The sequence below is a fragment of the Ambystoma mexicanum genome, chromosome 2p, assembly GCF_040938575.1.
Source record: "Ambystoma mexicanum isolate Mex_15411 chromosome 2p, UKY_AmexF1_1, whole genome shotgun sequence".
In the NCBI taxonomy this organism is placed as follows: Eukaryota; Metazoa; Chordata; class Amphibia; order Caudata; family Ambystomatidae; genus Ambystoma; species Ambystoma mexicanum.
In genome coordinates, this window is record NC_090923.1 from 1,154,392,231 (window position 1) to 1,154,417,336 (window position 25,106).

The window sequence follows — 25,106 nt, forward strand, 5'->3', positions numbered from 1 at the left end:
ACTACCCTGTCGATTTTTGGTTCCACCACGATTCCATGGGATACTAGTTCCCCTTACTTTCTGATCGGGGTTCACTCCCTCGCGTTGGTTCGTCCTTGATCACGGAAGTTGGGCCCCTTTCTTGCTTGTGCTCCCGGTCCCCACTCTTCGCACTAGTTTTCCCCCTCCCCCACCCTCTCTCCTTGCTGGGTTAAGCGCTCAATCGGCCTTAATCCTCACATGAGAGAGAGAGCGGCAGAGCGCTGCGGGGATTGTGACGGATTGAGGCTCAGGATCAGGCAGAGCCACAACAGCGGCAACCGGGAGGCAACATCCGAGGCGGCCATGACAAGGCCAAAGGCCCAGAGCGAAACTTCCAGCAACAGGGCCAAGAGAGTGGGGGCGGGGGTCTGCAGATCCGACTTTCTGTCAGGGTGCAGATAGGTGTCTTCTGCGATTCCTTCATCTGCCTGTCGGTGTATCCTTCCTTCCTCATCGGTCGTTATTATTTTACCTTTCTGTCAGCCTGTCAGTCTTCCCTGATTCATAGCTATTGTGTATCTCCTTTCCAGTATTTTCTTCCCTCATTTATAATTATTTTCTTTTGTACCTTTCTCAGCCTTTCCTTCCCTTATTTCTGAATTAATAGCTGCTCTCTCTCTCTCTCTCTCTCTCTCTCTCTTTCTCTTTCACTGTATGTCTCTTTCTCTCAGGCTTTCCTTGACTCTTGTATAGCCATTGTACCTCTCACTTTCAGTCTTACCTTTTCTCGTGCATATTTAGTGTAACTCTCTATTTGCCTTCCATTCACTTATTTATGACTATTGTACCTCTTTCTCCCGTTCTTTCCTTCCCTTGTTTCCTAATGCATGCATAGCTACTGTACCCTTCTCTCCCTTTCAGTCTTCCATTGCCTCATTTATAACTATCGTGTTCGTCTTTTATTCTCTAATTTCTAGCTTTTGTACCTCCCTCTTCCAGTCCTATCTTCCCTCCTGTATAGGTATTGTGCCTATCTTACAAATAATTAACCTCTCTTTGAGTGTTCCTGTGTCTTACTTATACTGTAGCTTTTGCACATCTCTCTATCACTCTTTACCTCATTTATAGTCATTCCGCCTGTATATCAGCCTATCTAGCTCTTTATTCCTATCACCCTGTTCCTCCTTTTTATTAGTCCTGGTCTGTATCACGTCTTTCCTGATATATTTCAGTCATTCTGCCTCTCTTATTTTGTTATTGCACCTCTGCTAACCTCCTTATCTATACTTGTTTCCTTGCTACTGTCTTTCTGTGTCCATTCTATTTCTTTGATTCACCATTGCACCTATTTCCCTATGTCTCTATTTCTGTCAGATTTTTCTTTTTTCAGTCTCTCTCGCGCTCTCCATCTTTCTCTATTCACATTTTAACTTCTATTTCGGTCTGATTCTGTCTCTGCCTATTCACTTTTTATGTTTCTCTCTCAAAATCTTATATTAAACTGCACCTCTTGTATCTCGTTCTTACCACTGCGTGACCAAAATATGTACCTTTCTATAGCATGTCCACCTTTTGTAATCAAAGCTCACCATTTTCCTACTTACACTGTTTTATGTGATGGCAAGTAGCAGAAGAGGGGGTTCATACATATCTGTAGGCATAGGCACCCATGTAAATTGATTGGGCTTCCCCCTTCAACTGTTTTTAAGTTCTGCAAAGAAAAAAGATTTCTGCCCACACTCGCATCCCTCTGGGGGGACAAGCGGCAACTCAAAGAAATTATAGCCTGTGACGGTCCTTTACAACCCCCGCTCAGCAAATCTCACATTCACAACAGCACATACTTTTAAAATCTGACACTCAAAACCCAGCTGACTTAGGAAATGTCATGTTCAGCACTCCACTCAGTACATCTCCCATTCAGTACCCTCTCACCAAATGCCCATGTTCAAGACTCCACCAACTCGGCAGATTTCCAATAAGTTATTCACTCAGCAAACCATCGATTCAAAACCCCACCCAACAGACCTGCTGTTCAAGACACCAGTGACTCAACAAATCTCTAATTGAACATTCCACTGACTCAGCAGACCTCCCATTGAAAACTGTATTGAATCAGCAAATTTGACAACCCAAGTCAATAGACAGCTGAATACATTTCTGACCAAGCAGATGTCGCATTCAAGACCCTCACCATCAGATCTCCCCATCAAGGCCTGCTCAGCATATCTTACATTCAGATCCCCACTGACTCTGCAGATCTCCATAGAGAACCTCACTCAACAAACCTCCAATTCAAGACCCCAGTCAGCAGATCTCCCCGGTGGAGCGGGCAAGACTGGATGATTCCCCTGTGCAGATTCTGCTCGGCACTGCTGCCTCACTGCTTCGACAATCATGTGGAACTCCGACGAGAATGGAAAAGGTACTGTAGCCTTCACTGTCATGGTCCCAGGCAACCTTTCCAACTAGGGGCATGTTGAAGAGGGTGTGCCTAAGAAATGGGTTGGAGTGTGGAAATGTTTATTTGTGTTTAGAGATTCATCTGTATGTATAGTAGGCCTGTGTTTGTGGGTTGGGGAGTTGTGCGTAGGGCTATCGTTCGTCTGTATTTGGGGGATATATCTTCAATTTTTGGTCTAGAGATTTCACTCTATTTGTGGGGGAGGCTTGTTTACGTGTAGTAGAAGGATTTTTGTGTATTGGAATACAGATTTGTCTGTATGGGGCACAATATATATGATTTCCTGGAGGCAGTGGTGGGAGATTTATGTGGGTTGGAGAGGAGTAGATATAGTGAGTGGGGGGTTTCATGTGAGAGGCAAGAATTGATGCTTAAGAAGTTCTCAACAGTTGATTTCAAAGACACAAGACTGGAATGCGGGACCTCAAATGTATATAAAACATGTGGCGTTCCAGATGTTTTGGACTACTACTCCCATGATCTGTCACCCTTGACCATGTTGGCCGGTGCTAATAGGAGTTGTAGTACAAAACACGTGGAGAGCCAACGGTTGCAGACCCCTCGTATATATATTCAGAAACCTGAAATTGCATTATTCAACCATACGGTACGTGTTACCTATTGTGTATTTCTTATATTGTATGGGTGAACGAAATTAAACATCTGAGTTGTTGAAATCAAGTAACTCTTTTGAAAGACATAATTCCAGTCGTTTACTGGAAATAATTCATGAGTATGTGCTCGTTCCCACGAGTTACTGGTTTTCAGACCACTGCAGTTTGTGAAATAATAATAGCCGAAAATGTAATGTTAGGATATAATTTAAAAAAGAACAGTGATGTCTTCGAATGCGTTATCTTTTTTAGGTTTTTCTAGGGAACCACGGCTGGTAAATCACAAGTGTGCATGTTGTCTCTTTAGGTGGAGTTTCATATACATCGTACACATGTGCCCTCAGATGGAGTTTAATGTTCATTGAGTAGGTAGGGGGTTGTTGCACACTCTGAAGGAAGGAGTTTTAGCCGTAGATGGAGTTGCTGGTGCATTTTTAAGGTTGGATGCTGTAGCCTTAGATGGAGTCTCATGTGCATTGCGAAGTTGGGGTGTTGTAGCCATAGATGGAGACTCATGCACCTAGCAATGGTAGTGTGTTCTGGCATTACATGGAGTTTCCTGTACATCACAAATGTGGCATGTCGCATGTTGAGTCTCTGGCACAGCATGGATTTGAATGTGAATGTTATAGTCTTAGATAGAGCCTTAGGTCATGTGGGCTGGTGTTGGAGGTGTATATGTAAATTGAAGTGCTCTTTTGAAGTTCTTACGTTGTAGCCTCAGTTGGAGTTTCATGCACACCCTGAAGCGTGGGAGTTGTCAGCTTAGATGGAGTATAATGTGCAACATTGAGGCCAGAGTGCTGCAGCCTCCAATGGAGTCTCACGGACACACTGCTGAGGGTGGAGTGGGGTAGCCTCAGATGTCATCTCATGCACACCATGAGGTTTGGGAGTTGTAGGCTCATATGGAGTAGAAAATGCACCATTGGGGGCAGAATTTTGTAGCCTCAGAAGGAGTCTCATGTACACCATGAGGTTTGGGAGTTGAAGGCTCCAATGGAGTGCAATGTGCACCATTGGAGACATAATACTGTAGTCTGAGATGGAGTCCCATGAACACCATGAGATTTGGAAGTTGTAGAGTCAGATGGAGTATTATCCGCACCCTTTGAGTGCAGACTGTTGTAGCGTCACAAAGAATATTACATATGTCATGATTGTGTGGTCTTACAGCCTTAGATGTTGTCCCAGGAACTTCATGACGTCTGGGTGCTGAAGCTTTAGACGGAGTCTCATGCACACTGTGATAGTGCTTTTTAATTCGGGTCTACGGAGGAATGGGGGTCCTACGCTCTAGACTTAGTTTTAATGGAGTAAGACTTGCTGCACCTTAAAATGATGCCTCTCTGGATATGTTTATGTAATGTAATGTAACATGGTCTTCTATAGTGCACCTCTAGCATTTTGGCAGCCTCATTGCACATGGCTATACAAGACCGTAGAAGGGGGAACGTAGAAGGGGTTAGGATGTTAGGGCTAGAGGGTGAAGCAGGTGTGAAACCTGAGGTTTTGATGAGATTGTGGCTGTGTCTCTTGGGTATGTGGAACCCAAGATCTATGAAATAACAGCGCTGCAAGACGGGTTAATCCATTGGCTTGTGTGGGGATGGAGGCTTTCATAGAGCTAAAAATGTCAGCTTTGGCATAGTTCTGTCAAGGTTAAAGTGGTATTATAAGGTATACATCTTCGTGTGTAATGTGGTCTGTGTGTGTTGGGTAAGGTGTTAGGAGATGGAGGGGTGAGTAAGATAGTTGGGGTAATCAGAGGGGCTTTGGGATTAGTGAGGATTCCTGTTATTCCCCATCCTGCTAAAATGTTATTACAATTCCAGGTTCCGTTTTAAGGCAACAGTAGGGGAGACTGACCTGAATGAGTCCGATCCCTCTAGTTTTTTGAATGAGGTGTTGTGTGCAGGCGTATGGCCTCCGTTGGCGAGACTACCCCAGAAGGCTAGTGTTTCAGTTACGTCCAGATTTGCGAGGTTGTCGATTCTGTCCTTCAGTGCAGGTTGCATGTCCTTTTACCAGATATATTTCCAGTGGGCTTTTGGGTTTGGATCTTGGATGGCTGTGGTTTGAGAATGGTCCGGTATGCTTCTATTTGGTCCAGTCTTTAAAGGTGTAATACTAGTATGTTTTGTCAATAGAAAGGGTTTTTTGTTTGTTATCTTTTTATTAAACATGTTGGTAATGCACCCAGGAGTAAGTAGGGTATAGCGTAACAAGCAAACCATTTACATATCAAACACCCAATATGTCACTCTCAAATCCAATGTCTTAAGGCAATCAGAAGGTAACACATTTACATTTGTGCAGCCTCCCTCCTACCAACCCACCAAGCGTAAGCATAAGTGTGTTCACTTCTGGCACAGTTGTTCTAACACAACATCACAGCAGAAAAGAAGTGTATAAAATAATATCATGAGCAGTGTGAAATCGGGTTTTGGCATCAGGGGTACACATTTCAAGTTGCAAGGTACTAGCCAGGCATAAAACATTACCTGCCCCCTCTGTTCTCCACATACAGACAGCACACCATTTTCTACTTGCCAACTGTCATTTATCACTAGCCAATGGCTAGTTGTGAGCTCACATTTTGAGGCCTAGACATAACTAAATATTCAGAAGGTCCCATGCTCTCAATTTTGTTGGGCATGTATGGTCTCTAATATGGACTCTTGTGCATTTAAAAAACACGCTCCTGATGGAGAAATAGGTGAACATATCTCTCTTCAAAGAGTATGATATCTTTTTGTTAATCAAAATCAACCACATCTTTGGGATCAAGCTGATATGTTCAGGATATCTCTAGTTTTCCACCTACTTGCAAATAAGAGTCTTGCCACCAATACAGATTTAGTAACAAGTACCCCAAACAAGCAAGTTCACTGGATTAAATTAGTTTACTTAAAAGGCAAGCTGTGGGTCTCAAAACTGGAAGATTCTTTAATATATGGCTCACCTGAACTCTCTTCGATATCTCCAAATCTCCTCTCCTCCTTTTCAAGTTCCCTTCTTTCTCGAGAAGTTTGTCTATCTTTGAAGAGATAGGGTCGACTTCCGTTGGAGGCCACAGTGCTCAAGCAATAGAAACAGTTTGAGCCAAATGACCACCATGGAAATTACCCCTGTGGAGAAAAAGCCGTAATAGCCCCAAAAAAGCCTTGAAGTAGTGAGTCTGGTTGTCCACAGAATAGTCGGAAACAAAAATGAAAGTTTCTCCAAAAAGATGGAAACTGGAGGGGCAAAAGGGAATAGGGGAAAAGAAGGCAGAAAAATAATAATGAAGAACTAGGTAGGATTTCACAAAGATAGAGGCAGGCAGAAAACAGGACTGTAATGAGGAAGGCGTAAGCAGGTACTGGAAGGGCAAGGCAATAGAAGGGCAAAAAATAATGAAGAAGGATACAGAAGCGAAGGCCTACTGCACACACACCGTTAACCAGGGATCAGAGGAAAGGATTGCAACGCGATGAACGCTAGCTGAACTGCATTGATAAGATGGCAGCCACCATCTTGTAAAAGACTAGACTGTTAAGCGGCCTTAGGACAGTGACATGCCAGAACACTAACGGCAGCTAGCTTCCAACGTCTTCATAGAGACCATCATTGCGGTGTGACAGTGAAGTCCCTTGATATGTGCTGAAGAGTCATGTTTTGACAGATTCTGTGGTGCTCCTCTGTGTGCAGATACCATGGGATTGAGTTCCAGAGCTTGGTAGACAGAAATGTGAAGGAAGTATTCTGTGATGTCTTTCGGTTGAAACTTGGTACTAATAAGGTTGCGTTGCTAGATCGAAGCATTGTGATCGGCTTGCAGTGGAAGAAGTGGGCATCTGCTGTTGAAGACGCACTTGGCGGTGCAGAGGGTTTTGAACTATTTCCAACATTTGCCCAAGAGCCAGTGGAGCATTCAGTGGGGATGGGTAATGTGATCCCGGTTTCACAGTCACCAGAGGAGTCCTACTGCAGCATTTTGTGCTCTTATTATTCGATTTACAAAGTATTCAGTTACGCACAGGGGGAGGCTGTTGGTTTAGTGTAGCCTTGATAGTATTAGTGGTATGAGTGCCATGGTTCTGTATGGGAAGGTTAGACTTGGCATGAATGTTCAGAGTTGGAAGAAGCAGCTTCTTATGATGGCTTTTACCTACGGTTCAAGTGTGGAGGCGCTGTCCATGAGTTTTCAGATTGTTTCATTTGGCTGTAAGTAAGTTCCCATTTCTATACACTAGAGGATTGATGATGTGGGGATGGTTTTTGTGGTGTTGCAAATCACAGTTTTTGCTTTGCTTGGGTTACGTTTATGGCAAGTTATCATCATCCAAATTGCGGATCCAAATGTGTGAAACATGCGTTGAACCCAAAAATCAATAATCAAAAAGAATTATTTTTTCTGTCATATTTTGATTGACCATACTGAAAACAATGTACTTTTCAGTAGAATCATTAGCGGATAGATAATATTGCAAGGCATTGCTCTCAAAATAATGTTTGACAAAATAATAACAAATTTACCCTGAAAGTAGCAGAGCTCACGATGGCGGTGCTTTGGCGCCTTAGATTGAGCCTCACATACATCATGAAGGGTTGTTGTTAAGTCTCATATACACCCAACATGTATCCATCATTTAGCTACTCCCTCTGTCACTACTTCTTCCCCTCTCCCTACACTTCACACGTTGTTAATTATTCCACCCTATTTTTCCCCCAGCTTTACTTCTTCCCTCTTTGTCTCTTACATCAGCCCTCCATAACCCCATCCTAAGCAGCACTTACAGAAGGCACATGACACATCACCCACATAACTCTGACGTTGTTTAACCTTCTTTCATCACCTCTGTTTTCACATTTAGGCTTTGGAATGCCCATTCTATCTGCAACAAAACCTCCTTCCTCCCTAACTCCTTCGAACCCTATAACCCACACATTGCTGTCAACGTAATCACCAAGATTTGGATGGCTCTTCATTACCTTGCCACCTTAGTGGCCCAACACACCCATTCGGCCCCTGACAAAAGAGGCAGCAGAGTTTCCCTAATGATTAACAGAGCCACCCTCTCTGCCCCACTTCCCACATCTGTCTTCCTCCCCCTCTCGTTTGAGTAAACTAGCATGTAACTACTCCCATCCACACTCCTCAATATTCTTCAATATTCTTCTTCTACATTGCATACCTGACTGTTTTAAAGCCTTCTTTACTTAACTCATTCGCTGCTTGCTCCAATAGTTCTCATGCTCAATTCTAACCTCTCCAAAATCGCCAGAGCCCACTGACTAACCTGAACTCGAGTCTGTCCTTTAAACCTCAGATGATTTCTCTTGAACATTATGAGGGTGAGTGTTGAAGCCTCAGACTATTGCATGTTAGTAGGGATGAGAGTTGGCTGTTTTAACTTCAGATGGAGTCTCATTTACGATATGAGGCTGAGGTTTGGTGGCTTTAGATGGAGTCCAATGTAAGTCATGAGGTTGGAGTGTTACAACCTTTTTTAAACTACTCTATTCAATTTATCCCAAAAATGGAAACAGAGCATACCATATCTAGCCATAGGTTTCATAACTATTAACAAAAACAATCTCCCCAACAAAAGTCCACTTCCCTGCACCAATACCCAAACAAAGGACACTCCCTTTTGCACCACCCCTGAACCACTCCGATCCTACCCCTCATTCCCTCCCAGCACCTCCCATGCATGACAGTAGTAACAACGTTTCCCTGCAGTGGTTGCTACACATACCCCTATTGTCCCTTCACTAGTACCAGTGTCACAGTCCCCAACAGATGCCTCACAGAGGTTTCAAGTCTGAGAGGGATGCTAGCTCATTCAGCAATTGCCCCCAATCCATATGTACCCCTTCCTCTTTGGCAGACAGTCAAACTCAGCCATTTCCCATCTATGCACATCCTGGAGCCATTGCTTGATTGTTGGGCCCAGAGCAGTCTTACATGACATTGCTAGTCTGTGTTTAGCTAAAACCAACAAAAAACAAGCTATCTTGTGTCGGTTTCTGTGGGATTGTTTCTCAGGGATCAAACCCAACAAACAGACATTTGGGGAACATTCATAGGCACCATGCAACAAATCAATTAGGTAATCAAGCACACCCCTCCAGTATTCCCCAATCACCAGACATTCCCATTTTGCCAAAATCTAGCAAATCCCGATCTACACAGTGGGCATTCAAGCATTACCAGAGGGTTGATCCTGTGTAATTTAGCTGGGGTCATGTACACTCTTTGTAGATAGTTAAATTGGATCAATTGGAAGCATGCATTCCTAGAGACTTTCTTTGCTTGTTGCCATATTTGGGACCATAGTTCCTCTGTAATAGATTGGGCCACATCCTGCTCCCACTTATTTGCAACCCCCAATTCCTCTCTTGGTCGGACTGTTTGCAGGGCCACATAAAATCTAGCAAATCCTGTGCCCACCCCTCCCTTATTGTTAACATCGTCTGCATCAGAGTACTCACATCCCATGTCCCATAATTCCGCCAGTCTCCTCCAAATCCAGGCATATGCAAGAAAGTGTCCAGGCAACATGCTGAAAGTTGTGTTACACTGATCAAATGTCAACAGCTGCCCACCTTCAAAGAGATCCCTAGTACTTTGCAATTACTCCTGGCTAACTTGGCCAGTGCAACAGTTCGCCACAATATCAACATTTGCAAAGCAATCCCTATGGGCAGCTCAGCACTATAAAGGCCCACCAACTTTAACTTCCGCAATAGTCTCTGCCACAAGTCCTGCACCATCGTGAAAACAACAGAGGTACCGTTTGTCCTCATGGGATTCCACAATAGCTCAATCCCCTGCCTGCATGAAGGTATACCCCCAATAACCCCACAATTTCCCCATCCGGAAAGGAGTCCCACCAGGCTACCGATTGCAGCTTGGCAGCTATAAAGTACATTTAAAAATCTGGTAAATTCAGCCCCACCTCCTCACAACTACGCTGTAATGTCCGCAACGCTGCCCTCTGTCACCCTACCTTCCACAACAGCTCACCTATTTTATCGTTCAACATCTTGAAGAGCATCTTCTTAATTGGGTATGGAATATTCATGAAAAAATACAAAATCCTGGGGAGCACCACCATTTTGCAAAGTGCTACCCTTCCCTTCAAAGAAATCGGTAATGTTTTCCAAAAGCCAATGGCATCACCTATACCTGACAACGCTCTCCCTCTGTTATATGCAACTGTATCCTCTAACTTATGGAATATCTGGACCCCTAAGTATGGAAACGATTACACCTCCCACCTAAGACCGCAATCTGGCAAATCCCCCACCTGCTTGTCACACAACACTGCTAGAGAAAATAACACCAATTTTTCTCTGTTGACCTGAAAACCCGACAACTTCCTGAAGTTGTCCAGAACTTCTAAGACAATTTGAACAGTCTCCAGTGGGTTAGAAAGTTATAATAAAACGTCATCTGCGTACTGTGAAATATTGTGTAGCATCCCTCCTACCTGTATCCATGTCTCTCTAATATACATGCAGAAGTACCTGACCAACAGTTCTAATGCTAAATAAAACAAAATAGGCTATACTGGACAGCCCTATTGCGTGCCCCGCCCCAGTTCCCACCCCAACAACATCCAATTCCCTGTCCAAACCCATGCCATGGGGCCGGTGCATAAAAGTCTGAGCCACCCCAGCATGTTCACCCCAAAGCCAAAAGGCCTCCAGAACTCTAAACAACCAGGCCCACTCCTCAAATGCTTCAACCACATCAAGTGAAGTGACCGCCAGCTCGAATCTCAACCCCTGCACTTGATCCATAACATGATGCAACCAACGTAGATTCATGGTCGTATTCTGACACCATGTAAAGGCACATTGGCTTGGCCCGAATGCACCAATCAAGGTGCTATCTTAGCTAATCTAATCGCTAATATTTTCACCAAAACGTTTGCGTCGGCATTCAATGATGAAATGGGTCTATATGATCTACATTCCTTTGGGCCCCACCCTTCTTAAGTAGGACTGTGATCACTGCTCCACGCATGGTATCCAGCAATGACCCTGTCTGAAATGCATTATCATAAACGCTTTTGAGTTGGGGTACTAGTAACTCTGCAAATCCCTGATAGAACTCAGTGGGAAACCCATCACTTCCCGTCACCTTATTTCGCTGAATAGTCTTAAAAGCATGTAAAATTTCAGCCTCTTCTATAGGCGTGTCCAGTTCCCCCTTGAGCTCATCCTTCAGCCTGGGGAGCTGCACTAGATTCACCAGGCCTGTGGCTTCCATATCAGAGTTGGTACCCTCACTGGTGCACAATCGGGCATAATTCAAGCGTAACACCTCATTGATCTGCTGTTGAGAGACCACTACATCACCATTCTGATCCTGAATTCGGGTGATTATCGATTTTGGTTGTTCCTGTCATATAAGCCATGCCAAGAGGCAACCTGCTTTATCCCCTTCCCTGTGTATCTTCATGTTATATTGGGCATGCTCAAACTTGGACAGGGAGTGCTGTACTGCCCAATGGCCATCCAATTCCCTAGCCAGCTCCTCCCCCTGGATTCCCTTCTGCCAACTCCCCCTGTAAGCGCTGGATCAGAGCTTCTGCCTTGGTCAGGGAGTACCCCAGTGTCTTATGAACCCCGGCACTCGAGGAAATACATAACCCTCTCAATGTCAGCTTGAACGCTTCCCACTGCATCCCCACATCCTCAACGGAACCCTCGTTCACCTAAATAAAACAAGTTATTTCCTCACGTAATTCAGAGCTATAGACCACTTCCTCCAAAGCCCCCGCCTGGAACCTCCACAACGAAATGGCTGGTCTCTTGAGCGACCTCTGTAATGTCGCAAGCAGTCCGACAGAACTCTCCCTAGATAGGTAACATCTGCAAACTAGTGAAAATATTCCCACCCTACAAAGAGATAGTCCAAACGACAATATGAATTATGTTTTTTAGAATAGCAGGAGTAACTCCTTTCCTGCCTGTGCGTTTCCCTCCACAGCTGGACCAAATCCAGATTGTTCGAAACCTGACGAGGCTGAGGCCTGGGGTTTCACCAGTGCCGGTCTCCCCTGTTGGTCTAGATCCTGGCCCAAAAGGCCACTTTGCGGCGTCACACTTGCTTGATATCACCATGCTCCATTAACCTGCAATGCCTGTGAAAGCAGGCACGCAGGGGCTCTTCCTGCCGATGGCCACCTCTGTCTGCTCACTCCAACCTGTGCACCGGCTCACCCTCAGAATACGTCGGGGAGCCGGGACACGCCATCACAGCAGCCTGGGCCGGCACCCCTGCCAGCATCGTCGCTCCGGCTCACCCCCCACCGCCGGGAGATCCACACGCCGGCTGCCTCCGATATACGGGTGTCATTGCAGCATGGTCCCCACCTTCGCCCAGTGGAAGGCTCGCTCCTCACCTCCTCAGCTGGCTCAGCACCGATCTGGCTGCTCCACGTTGTTCCTGCAACAAGATGGCACCGCCAATCCCCTCAGGATTGAGACACTGCAAGTCCCACTAATGCCGTCCTCACCCTCCTCCTGGACGCTGCCTCGGGGATCAAGAAACTCCATTGTAAATAGCATTCCCTGTTTGGGTAGAATAAAAAGGATATTTTATAAGATTTACAATGGGCAGCCTGGGAGCCTCGCCAAAGCATGTCTACACCCGACAGCTGCTGGAGTGTTTCAGCCTTAGATTAAGTCTTAAGTGCGTCATGTCCTGAAGGATGGAACATTGTAGATTCAAATGTAGTCTCATGTTCATCAGAGTGGTTGGATGTTTTAGCTTTAGATATACACCTTGCACAATATAACGGTGGGTGTTGTAACCTCACAAGCATCCCCATGTGAATCATGCTTGTTTGCTTTTTGGGGTGCTACATTTTGGCTTTATTTACATACATTCTCAGGCACGCCATAATGATGCGCTGTTGTAGTCCCAGATTGAGTTTCCTTCACATGCACATAATGAGGGTTGTGTTGCCACGTCAGATGGGAACTATGGGATGCGTATCTTGAGGGTTTTGTATTGTAGCCTAAAATGGAATCTCAAGTGGATCATAAGGGTGAGGTGGTGAAGCTGAGTCTCAGTTGTACCACTAGGCTGGGGTGTTTTAGATTCAGATGTAGTCTCATGTATGTCACATGGGTGGAGAGCTGTAGTAGAGTGTCATGTAAGTCATTGAGTTTTGGGCATTTTAGGCATTTGGGCATTTACACTTGGGCTCCATTGACTACCTCGCTCTTTCTTCCTCCTGTACAGTGACAGGTCTGGAATAACTCATTCAAGCTATGGAATGAAAAAGACCCACACAATCATGGCTTGAATTTGTAAAATGACGGCTTTAACGGTAGGAGAGTTGGTTCTAACAATATATCCATCCCGGACCTTTTGCCATACACGCTAATTATGCCTTTAATGACAAACATAGTGCACTTTATTCCTAACCCCATCCCACCACCCTTAAAATGACTCACCTGTCCGTGTCCTTCACAACCTCCAGGCGGCAACAAAGTCCTTATCCCTGTCATTGTAGTCTGAAGACCTCTGACCCACTCTGGGTCCTTGAGAGCCTTGACTGTCTTTTTCCATCTCAATTCTCTTAAACACTAAACAAAATAAAACAATTTAACAACTTAATACATATTAGTTGGTAACATTTTTAGTGCGCTTGCTCCACATTCCGAAAACTAAACATTGAACGGTCCATACATGTTAAAGGCCTGGAAAGTAACAAAATTACACAGAGGTTCTGGAGCCAGATCAAACCAGACTCAATGACAGAAATAGACAAAGGTCAAGGCAAAACCCAGGTTTATTAACATCCAAATAAAGCAGGGACAGCATACAAGCATATAATGCCTTCACTCTCCATTAATTCACTACAAACAATGGATGAAATACTCACAAATCATTACTGCTGACATCACAATGTAATCTCTCAATACAAAACCTACGGGATGAGGGGATTGGTTAATAGGGATGTCTACATACACATTCCATAAGGGTTAATTTCCTAATTGGGCAATGCTTATCTAATGGTTCCTCCTGGGACCGCCTCTAAGTTGATAACAGTAAAGAGATATCATCGCTACAATAAACTATTGGTTGTCCTAATACGTACTGGGCGGCCTAACATTGGGGGTTTTGATTGGTTGGATTTCTACATCCCTTATTCCTAGGCCATGAGCCAGGGTGATCTCTTTGTAGTTGGCCTTGTACAGTGACTTGTGTCTGGAAAGGTGTGTAAGGAGTGAGGCAGGTGTCCTACCTGTACCCGTTGCTAATGAATACACAGTATTCTTCAGTTCTGGGTCACGTACGGTAAGACCGTGTTTGGAATTATTTTACCTTGCATTTATTGGGATTTTAGCTAATATGGGTGCGAGTGTTATGGTTCCATTTACCACAGGGGACACTCTTTGGCTACTCTTCATGGAGTCTTCTTAGGTTTATGGTTTACTTGCATATGCTCACAACGGTGAGTGTTCTTCTTGTGCTGGGAATTATTATCTAGTGCTTTCACTGAAACAGTCAGACCCTCCTTCATTTCTCAGTAAACTTGCTTCTGGGTGCTAGCTAGTGTCTAAGCTCTGCACAGATCTGTGACTGTTCAGAGCACGTAAAAGAGAGAAGGAGCTCAGGGACAGGATGCGGTCATAACTGAGCATGGATGGAGATGGACTACAGAGACTATGGGGATTGTAGTTCTAAGAAAGAAAAGTCACTTTGGACATTTTACAGTGTTTTGTTATTGGTTTGTTGAAACTGCTGAGGAGTAGTAATAAAAGAAGTTGACGCATAATGCTCGCCTCCAGTCTTGTCATTGAATTGCATCAGAATAACTATAACACAAAGTATGATAATCAGAATTCCTTTGCCACTGCTTACCATTAACATTACATTGCCCTGTGAACAGAGCAGTGATAAAACATAATCAGAACCAGCCCTACAGATTAGAGGCATACAAACCATGCAATTTTACTCTCTAAAAACAGGAAAATGTGCTGAGCAACAAATTAGGGAGTACAGATAAACCTTACAAAAAATGGGAAACAATTAACAAATCAGAGCCTAATCCCTGCTTCTTCCCATAACGTTCCACTGATATGTTAAAATCAGTGACCAGCAGAGCAGTAGCATAGGAAAGAGTTGTAATAATATTACTGGGCGATCTCAAGAGGAATTTTAAGGGAAAAGAACATCTGTTAATAAACCTTTTGCCAAAGCTAATTACTTTTTTTACTCCCTAAAAGATCATTTGATTGCAAGTAGGGAGTACAATCTGATCAGATCCCTACTTGTGAGCTTTACATAGGAAGTGAAATGACTGGGCACATATTACAGACTATAGTTGTTTGAGATTGCTATGGACCCCCTTTCAAGAAAATCACATTGATTTGAAGTTAATAGTAGCAATAGCAATACTCAAAGGTACAACAAGTGGAGTACCTTCTTCTGTAACTAGGGGCCCCTCTTCGGCAATTCACTGTTATCAATTAAACAAGATGAATGAGGATGCTAAAGGCACTAAACATGATTATATTGAAGAGCCCACAACAGCTAAGCATACTACAGCATTAAGTACCGTTCCAGGCCCGATTGTGAGGGCCTTTAACAAGGGCCCCGTGACGTTACCCTCTGGTAAAGTCTGTGGAACGAGTACTTAATGCTATTAGCACCCGTTCCACAGGCTGGAACGGGGCTAATTTGAAGTGTTTTCTTTCCGTGAACGGGTCACCTCGCAGTGTCCTGTACACAGAAAGAAAATACTGTACCAAGATAACCGCCATGGATTAGGAAGGCGGGGCTCCATATGGAGCCCCTCTTCCATTTCCATGGCAGACTCACTGAGCGGAAGCAGTGACTGCCGTGGCGGCATTCGCTGCTGCCGCAGCAATGAGGTAAGTGGGGAGGAGGGTTTGTTCAAAAGGGGACGTACGGTCGAGGGAAGATGGTGGGTGGCGGAACCAGCCATCAGGCAGCTTGGAACACGCGTTAGATCGGTGGTTTTAGCCCGCGTTCCTAGCATCCTGATTAATTGTCCCCTCCCCAACCAGGGTGCTAATTAAAACAGAAGGTGCATTTTCATAGATATTTACTAGAGTTTACTATCCTTTAATGCAAATAAACAACACATTTCCTTCACTGTACTGCCAAAACATTTGACTTGTTTGTTTTAAAGTTGCTGATTAGTTCTTCACCCCCAGGAGTGTTCTCCTGTGCCCCTTCACCCCCTCATCCCTGGATCTTGTGCTGGACCCCAATAGTAGTTGACAGAGCTAAAAAGGGAGGATTGTACCATTAAGCACTGACTGGCACTCGGATATTTGTATATCCGCAATACTGCGCTATTACTGCAGCATTACCGCTACGCCCAATTCTGAGTTTGGGCGGACCTCGCAGCATTCACCTCCAGCTTTGAGCATTTTCGCCACAATTACCACAGTGCAATTCGCGCAGCAGTAATTTTGCCGAAAATGCTGCATAGCGTCCTATGGACTCAAAATAAATGGTGATTTTCTGCAGTACTGCAATTTGGGATCCGTCGCTAATAGCGCTAGACTGAGTTGCGGTAACACTAATTGCGTTGGGCGGTATCCCGGCGGATTTACCGCTGCGATACCTCCCATCTCGTGATGACACCCAATATCATGAACATGCATACAGACAGTTTTTTTATAAACCAGATTTTTTGCAACATCCCCTAATATTGTTGGGTAGCATTATACAAGTGCTCAGTGAAACCATCTTTTTATCGCAGAGAATTACCCTAGAATGTGTTAAGGTCTATGCCCAATGGAAGTGTGAGAACTTTAAAAGCATGCAGGTTGTGTGAAAAGCTATGAAGCTGTTTGAATTTTCTTTGCCATAATGCTATGCATGACTAGTGCCAGGAATATTCCATACTCATAATCCCTTGTAGAACAAGTAGACGTGGTTCTCCACTTAAAGGGCAGCTTTAGCAATGCTAAAGTAGAAGAGGAGTCTGGGAGGTGAATACCCCGCGTATACAGGGTTGTGAGCAGCTCCAAGTTAAAGTCAGGACAAATCCTGAAAACACCATAAATATTACCCAAATATATAGACCCCAGTTATTATGCATGATTATGCGCATCAACTTAGTAACATTTTGCTACCATTGTTAAAACCAAATTCTAAGGTCATGGTAGATATGAATCTATATTTAGGCCATAAAGATGACCTTTCCGCTATAACCTTGCAGACGTTGGCTTTGTGCAACTGGTGAAAGTACCAATTCATCCCAAGGGTAATACATTGGACAGGGTAACTTCTCTTAACATCAATATTAGTGATATGATAGTGCACCCTTGTCCGTGGTCTGATCACTTTTTTATTCAAATAAATGTATCATGCATTCAGCAGATAAGGACTAAGGTAGTAAAAAAATGTATGAAAACTTCCAGACATGTGAGTAACTATGGATGAGTGTTTTTTACCGTTAGTATCAGAGGATAAGAATCTGGACTCTGTGGTTGATTTGGTTAAAATTGTCCTGGAAACTCCCCAGATGGCAATTAATACCTTAGCGCAACTCAAGTCAAAGCTAGTACCAATGAAAAAAGCGAACATGTGGTTTACACATAACCTGCAAAAGCTTAAAACTGCAAAAAAGAAATGTTTTTATGCGTGGAAAAAATCTAGGGAGGATAAGGACCAGAACACCTATAATAAAGCCTCCAAAGTCTTTAAGCTTGCAATTATTGAGGTCAAGAAAACCATGTTTGACCTTAGAATCGAAGAGGCCCGGTATGAGTCGAAGGAACTCTTTAAGGTTCAGAAGGAACTGGAAGACCCGTGTCCAGGTGACCGGGATGGTCTTAAACGAAATGCAGAGTGGTGCTCTTCAATTCAAGAGGCCCTGATGAGCAGGTGAGATAAGTTAAAAAAGAATATTGAGGTCAAGAGGAAAATGCTGGACTGTGATGAGCAAGTGGCTAAAAGCATCACACAAAGACATTTAGAGTCGCAATTTAACATTCGACCAGTAACAGAGGTTGAATTGTTGGGCATTATTAATAAATTGAAACCTACAAATTGTAAATGGTCCAGCTGACACCATTAAAGCCTGTACCCCTAAGTTAATTGGAATTTTAGCTAAATGTGTCAATGCCTCCTTTGCGGAAAACCATGTTCCGGGCAAAATTAAAACTGCATGGATTACTTCATTGATAAAAAAAGTCAGGGGTCTGCCCTTTTCAGCCGACTAATTACAGACATATTACAAACACAAATTTTTTACTAAAGGTTTTAGACCGGGTGCATATCTACAGATTTTAGAATATTTTAATAATCATAATATTTTACATAATAGTGCATCTGGTTTGAAATAGGGGCATGGCACTGAAACAGCATTGTTGGATTTAAAGTCTAGCCTTTTACATATTATGGATAAGGGACAATCATCTCTCTTTATGCCATTGGACCTATCCGCAGCCTTCGACCTGGTAGACCATGCTCTGTTACTCACCAGGTTGAAGGATGTGGCCGCTTTTGCAGATGCAGCCGCAGCTTGGATAGGATCATTTCTTGGAAACATACTGTGTAGGGTCTGCAGTGATGTAGTTGAAGCAGCACCAACAGTGTTACAGTTTGGAGTCCTGCAGGGAGCTTGCTTGTCACCTTCCCTGTATAATGTTTTTTCCGTCCCACTTTTTAATTGGTTGGAAGAAAATGGTATTGGATTCACTAATTATGCTGATTACACACACACTCAGAGTAGAACTGCCTCACTATAGCGAGAGCAATAATTGGGTCTCAACGTGATTATTATAGCGCTCTCCTAGCAGGTACCTACTCAAAAAACATCAGTAAACTCCAGACTGTCCAAAATAATGCCCTCAGTGCTGCAACTGGGGTCTCCAAAAGGGATCACATATCAGAAACCAGGAAACAAGTTCACTGGCTCCCCATCAAAGAGCGCATCATCTTTAAAACTCTAGCCCTCATATCTACAACACTGCCCCTCTATACCTAACATAGGGCATCGCCAAACCAATCACAGACAGACCCACCAGAACCACTTAAACCAACCGAATCACCATTCCTAAGATGCAGAGGATTCGCGCTGGAGGCACCAGCTTCCCTGTCATGGCTGTGACCCTTTGGAACTCCCTACCACCTCACCTCAGAAGCATATATAGCCTTCCGGAAAGTTATAAAAACTCTGCTGTTTGTATAAAGTGGCCCTATTCCGCTGAATTCCTTTGGCTTTTGCCATACCCTATTAATCACTCTCTGTAGTTGAACCCTCATTGCATTCTATTGTATGTAACTTGTAAACATCCTTTGTAAAACACCTACATTCTACATTGTAATGCTATGCACATCACTGTAACCATGAGCCTCTTCCTGTAACAAAGACACGTTCTTGCAACAGCGCCTCAATGCCTCTGGGCTGCTAATGCGCTTTACAAATACATCTGCTTATTATATCAAGCTGTTAGCACAAATTTGTCCCTACATCACCAAGGTAAATTGTGAGACAAGAGCAATAACTATTATAGGGTTCAAAATCGATGAATTTGCAGCAGCCTATTAGTGGGTATCAAGAAGGCAGAGTGTGCCAGATTGCAGGTGATACAAAATAGTGCTGTCAGGGTGATTACCGGGCTAAAACGGAGAAACCGTGTAACCAAAGCCAAACGTGAACTACATTGGCTGCCGATTGAGGCTAGGTTTGAGTTCTGTGTCCTGGTTGGCACAAGTCCGGCCTATCTGAGTGAGGCTTCATGTAACAAAGGGAATGCCATTACCCTTAGATCAAATAATACATATCAGTTGAATGCGCCTAGATGTATGCTCTTACAAGTCACCAAGTGTGCCTTTTTTTGCTGCACCACTTCTCACTCGGTCACTCCCTGGACCTTCTGTCAGTCCTTCGGCTTCTCTGGTCTCAGGTTCTCCTGAGCGTAAGATACCTGTGCCTTGCACGCCAGCTTCCTCTCTACCCCTGAAGCTGTGCGTTGACGCCTTTAGCTCCACTCTCACAGAAGGTTTGTATTTCCCAGGCTTCTCTCTCTCCCAGGTGTCCTCCTCTCCAATTTATGACGTGGCTGTGGGACTTCCCTGGCAGTGCGTTAAAGTCCCTCTTCTCTGTCCTATTCGCACTCTGTATTACTTGAGTGGCTTTCTTCGTCTCAGTACTGAAAAGGTATCCCTTTTCAGATTCAGTCCAGGGTTCTACATGACAATAGCATATCTCAGGTTCTTCATGTTTTCTTCTTGTAGGTGTTAGTAGTGACGGGTTATAGGTGGGTTAGTTCGGGAGTTCCTCATGGAAATGGGTATCCTTGTCATTACGAGGGGAGTCTCTCCCAGTGAGGCCCCGCTTTCCTCTGCCCCTAGGCAGGGTATTGCATAGTGGGCTCACCTCCCTAGCCTCACATGGAAAGGCTCCCCTCTGGAGAGAAGTGACTGAAACCTGTCATTCATCACAAGACCCTCTCCCAGGTGGGAAATAATTGAAATCCCTTTATTTATTTGCACAACACTCCCTGTGTTCTTAGAGTTACCCACCTTGTGTAACAAACTGCAAATAGCCTTCCACCTAGCTCTAGAGTAGGCTCACTGCCGTACTTGGCGGGGTGTCTAGGTAAATATGTCATCAGTATGTTGTTAGTGCCTGAGTGTGATGGTGTAGAAGTGGCAGCCACCCGAGATACTGTGCGAAGGGAGGGTACGGAACAGAACAGCAGAGAGGGGTGTAAGCCAACGGATAAAATAATGCTGCCTTTGAGTGAATCATGTGAAATAAAACACATACGGACTCCATATTCCAGAAGGCCCCACCAAATACGGCATCAGTATAAAAGCCAGAATATGGGAAAGGAAAATAAGCAAAGCAGACGGGAAAACACGCTTCTATATTCAGGCAGACCCTCACAGTCAGTGACTAAAACCAAGGCTGACACCTAGAGGGCTGAGCAGGGAGGAGGAGGGGAATTAGCATCAGGTGTGGGGAAACCGTTGCTGGGAACAACCGGCAGTAATTACTGGGAAGGAGGGGCACCTGGGTTAAAAGCCTCACCAAACCATTCAGAGGGGGTCTGGTTTTGCAGGAGTGAAAGGAGGCTGAAGGAGATGCCCCGGAGTGGAGCGAGGCCAGTCCTGAGTACCAGTGGGCGTACTAGGGAGGAGAGAAAGAACCGCCGGAGAACGCCCTACCCGACCTAAGGGCCAGGTCAGCTACGCAGCGGAGGAAAGGGTCTGACGCGAAAGGATCCTTTAGCAGTGTGAGGAGGAACACTGGGAAGTGTTTTGTTGTTTTATTTTCTTTGACTTCTGAGGCCGGGCCGGCCAGTGGGCTGAAACTTGGAAAGCCTGCAGCCACGAGCCTTGTGAATACCTTGAAGGGAATTTGGAACATTTACTTAAAAGACGGGCTTGCGAAGACCACGCTCGGGCCCGCTACGAACTGTAAGCTGCCTTTACTTGAAGGGAGGAAGTCACGTATTTTTTTTTTTGTTGTATACAACAGCGTGAAACTGGTGAGCTGTGTAATAAACCTTTGTTTAACACTTTTTTGTCTCTGGCTCACTACTTAACAGTGGTGTCAGAAGCGGGATTCTGAAGCGACTCGTCTACCCAACAGAATGGAGGCAGTCTTAAAAGCATTGGCTGAAGGGCAACAGCAGTTGCAACAACTGGTGCAGGTGCAAGGCCATCAGGCCCAAGCGGACAGACAAGCCCTACATCAGGCTCCCCAAGTGCAAACTGCCGCTAAAGAGCAGGGCAGGGTAGCCTTGAGAATTTTTGGGGAGCCAGTAGCGGCACATCGAGCACATCCAGTCATTCCGCCTACCGTGCTACAAAAGTGCCAGGCGGGGGACGACCCCAGTATTTTCTTTGTGAATTTCGAACGAATAGCCCGGGCAGCACAATGGCCACAGGAAAGATGGCCATTCTTTTTGGCCCCACTACTCACTGGAATAATGCAAGGAGCTTATCAGGCGGCCAACCCTACCGGGGACACACCGTATGCAGATATCAAGAAGTCAGTACTGGAGAGGCTAGGGATGGACGAGGAATCCTATAGGCTCCAGTTTCAAGAAACACGACTAAAACCCAGCGAAAGCCCAAGACAGCTGTTTTATCGAGTACAAGACTAAGCGGAGAAGTGGCTGCAACCCTCTACAGCCACGATTGGGCAGATCAAAGAGAAGGTAATGCTGGAGCAATTCATCGATGTCTTACCTGGTCCCATCCAACGGTGGCTAAGGCAACATCATCACCTGACCCTGTCGGAAGCCATAGATGTGGCCACAGTATACCAAAAAGCTGGGACACCACGCACTTTTACGGCCCTGCCAGCAAGGTATCACCCTGAAACTCCCTCCTTGCGCAGTAATCATCAGGGAGGTACGCAGGAGCCGCGGAACAGACCCGTGCTTAAGCCCAATAATGGAACCAGCAAACTGAAAGGGCAAGCGCCCCAATGCTTTGAATGCGGGGAATGGGAGCACATTGCCAGGTTCTGTACCAAGAGAAACAAAACAGAACCCATGGAGATTGGAACATTACAACCGCATGGACAGCAGAAGAAACTGCCATACGTGATTGAAGTAACAGTGGATGGACATCCCCAACAAGCCATGATGGATAGCGCCAGCAGATAGATGGCCATCCAACCAAATGTGAGTGAGCCAGACCCAAGACAGGTGAGAACTATTGACATTAAATGTGTACATGGGGATATAAAAGGGTACCCTATGAGAGACGTTGTGATAGGGTTACAGGGTAAAGAGATACCGGTTAAAGTAGCCCTTATTCCCACCATACCAGCTCCCATCCTAATAGGGATAGATATTCCAGATTTTGATAAATGGTTACAAGAAGCCCCTTTTTCCCAAACGGAGATCAGAGGATGGGACATAAGAGAGAAGGCATCAAGGACCCAGAAAAGGAAGGCTAAATTGAAGGGAAAAAAAGAAGTGGATATTGCACTCATAGACTGGCGAGTGGGGGACCACCTTCCCTCCTTCAGGACCGAAGCTGGTCTGGACGAAACCCTAAAGAGGGCACGCGAGCAAGCCTTAGCAGTAAGAGAAAACCCGGTTACCACTCCATACTTCAAAGAGAATCAGGGGCTATATTATAGGGTAACCCGAGGCCCAGACAACTGAGAGAAAGAACAATTGTTGGTTCCCCAGTCATATCGGAAGACACTGATTCAACTGGCTCATCTTCACTCAACAGGGGGCCACTTAGCAGAAAATATGATGGGGAAAAGGGTACTGCAAGACTTCTACTGGCCTAGGATATATGCGGACATAGCCAGATATTGCTAGGAGTGCGTCATTTGTCAGAAAATGAGCAACCACATACCGGCCCGAGCACCACTTCAACGAATGCCCCTGATCAAGGAACCCTCCCAGAGGATAGGAATGGACATTGTAGGGAAAATCCTGGGGCCGGTGAACTATGAGGTGGAACAACCCGAACGGAAAAACAAATATCAGAACTATCATATCAATCTACTCAAGTTGTGGAAAGAAGGAACCCGGAGTGTGCTATGTTCGGCACTATCGGATATGTCGGTCCCAGAACAAATGGTTCCGAACAGCCCTAGTAGCCTACCAGATGTGCAAGTAGGGGAACTATTGAGTGAGACTCAAAGAACTGAATTGTTTGATACCTTAAAACAGGTAGTTGGGACATTTTCAGGCATTCCCGGGCAAACACATATGGCTACCCATTCCATACCCACGGAGGATGGACAATTAGTACGCCTTAGGCCGTACTGAATTCCGGAGTCAAAACGTGGGGAGATCGCCAAGGAGATAGAAAACATGCTGACCCTGGGAACCATTGTGCCTTCAAAAAGCGCCTGGTGTTCCCCAGTAGTCCTAGTACCAAAACCAGTTGGTACCACCAGGTTCTGTATGGACTTCCGGCAGATGAATGCCATATCCCGATATGAAGCATATCCAATGCCCAGGATCGACGAGCTCATAGAAAGACTGGGTTCCGCCGCCTTCCTGAGCACCCTGGATTTAACAAAAGGTTATTGGCATATTCCCCTTGAGCCTGCCGATCAAGAGAAAACAGCCTTCGCAACACCCCAGGGCTTATTTCAATTCACAGTTTTATCCTTTGGGCTACATGGAGCCCCAGCCACATTTCAAGCCCTAATGGACAAAATATTACCACCCCATGAACAATGTGCGGCTGCCTATTTGGACGATATTGTAATTTACAGCAATACGTGGAACAAACATTTGTTACATTTAATCAGAGTAATACAGGCATTAAAAGAAGCAGGTTTACACATTAACCCAAAAAAAAATCTAAAGTGGTGGCCCAGACTACCAAATACCTGGGATATGCCGTAGGGGGGGTGTAATAACTCCACTATTGGACAAAATCCAAGCCCTCCAAAAACTGCGAATGCCTGAAACCAGAAAAGAAATCCGAGCCTTTCTAGGATTTGTGGGGTACCATAAGAGATCACTGCCCCATTTCTCGACCATAGCCGGCCCCTCATGGACGCACTGAAAACAAACCGTCCCCTGCAGATCACCTCAGAGGTAAAACAGCCTTTCAAACATTGGTACGGATTTATCTCATCTCAGCCTGTACTCCACTGTCCAGACTTTTGAAAATAATTCTACTTACAGGCGGATGCCTCGGGATGTGGGCTGGGAGCAGTCCTATCACAGGGGACGGAGGAAAACATCTGCCCTATCGCCTTCATAAGTAGGAAACTCCTTCCCCATGAGATCCCGTACTCCACCCTAGAGAAGGAATGCCTAGCAATCAAGTGGGCGGTGGAGTCCCTAAGGTATTACCTACTGGGGAGGCGTTTTACCCTCTTTACTGATCATGCCCCTCTGAAATGGTTGGCTACCCAGAAAGACTCCAACCATCGATGTCCTAAAATGGTTTTTGACTCTACAACCATACAACTTCTCAACTGTACACAAGCCTGGAAAGTATTAGTTGGTGGCTATCCCGAGCCATGGACATGCCCGAACGGCATGGCTCTTTTGGGGGGAGTATGTGATGGTGTAGAAGTGGCAGCCACCCGAGATACTGTGCGAAGGGAGACTACGGAACA

The 25,106-nt window shown here is 45.0% G+C and overlaps 1 protein-coding gene across 4 annotated transcripts in view; it reads left to right on the top strand.

Moving 5' to 3' along the window:
• The first annotated feature begins 237 nt into the window (after positions 1 to 237).
• CACNA1F (calcium voltage-gated channel subunit alpha1 F) overlaps positions 238 to 25,106 on the top strand; it is a 1,137,291-nt gene continuing 1,112,422 nt past the window's right edge. For all 4 annotated transcript variants that reach the window (XM_069645269.1, XM_069645268.1, XM_069645267.1 and 1 more), the window contains exon 1: positions 238 to 2,386. In XM_069645269.1, coding sequence (XP_069501370.1) covers positions 2,359 to 2,386 — 28 coding nt within the window. In that variant the 5' untranslated portion in view covers positions 238 to 2,358. The remainder of the gene's footprint in view (positions 2,387 to 25,106) is intronic.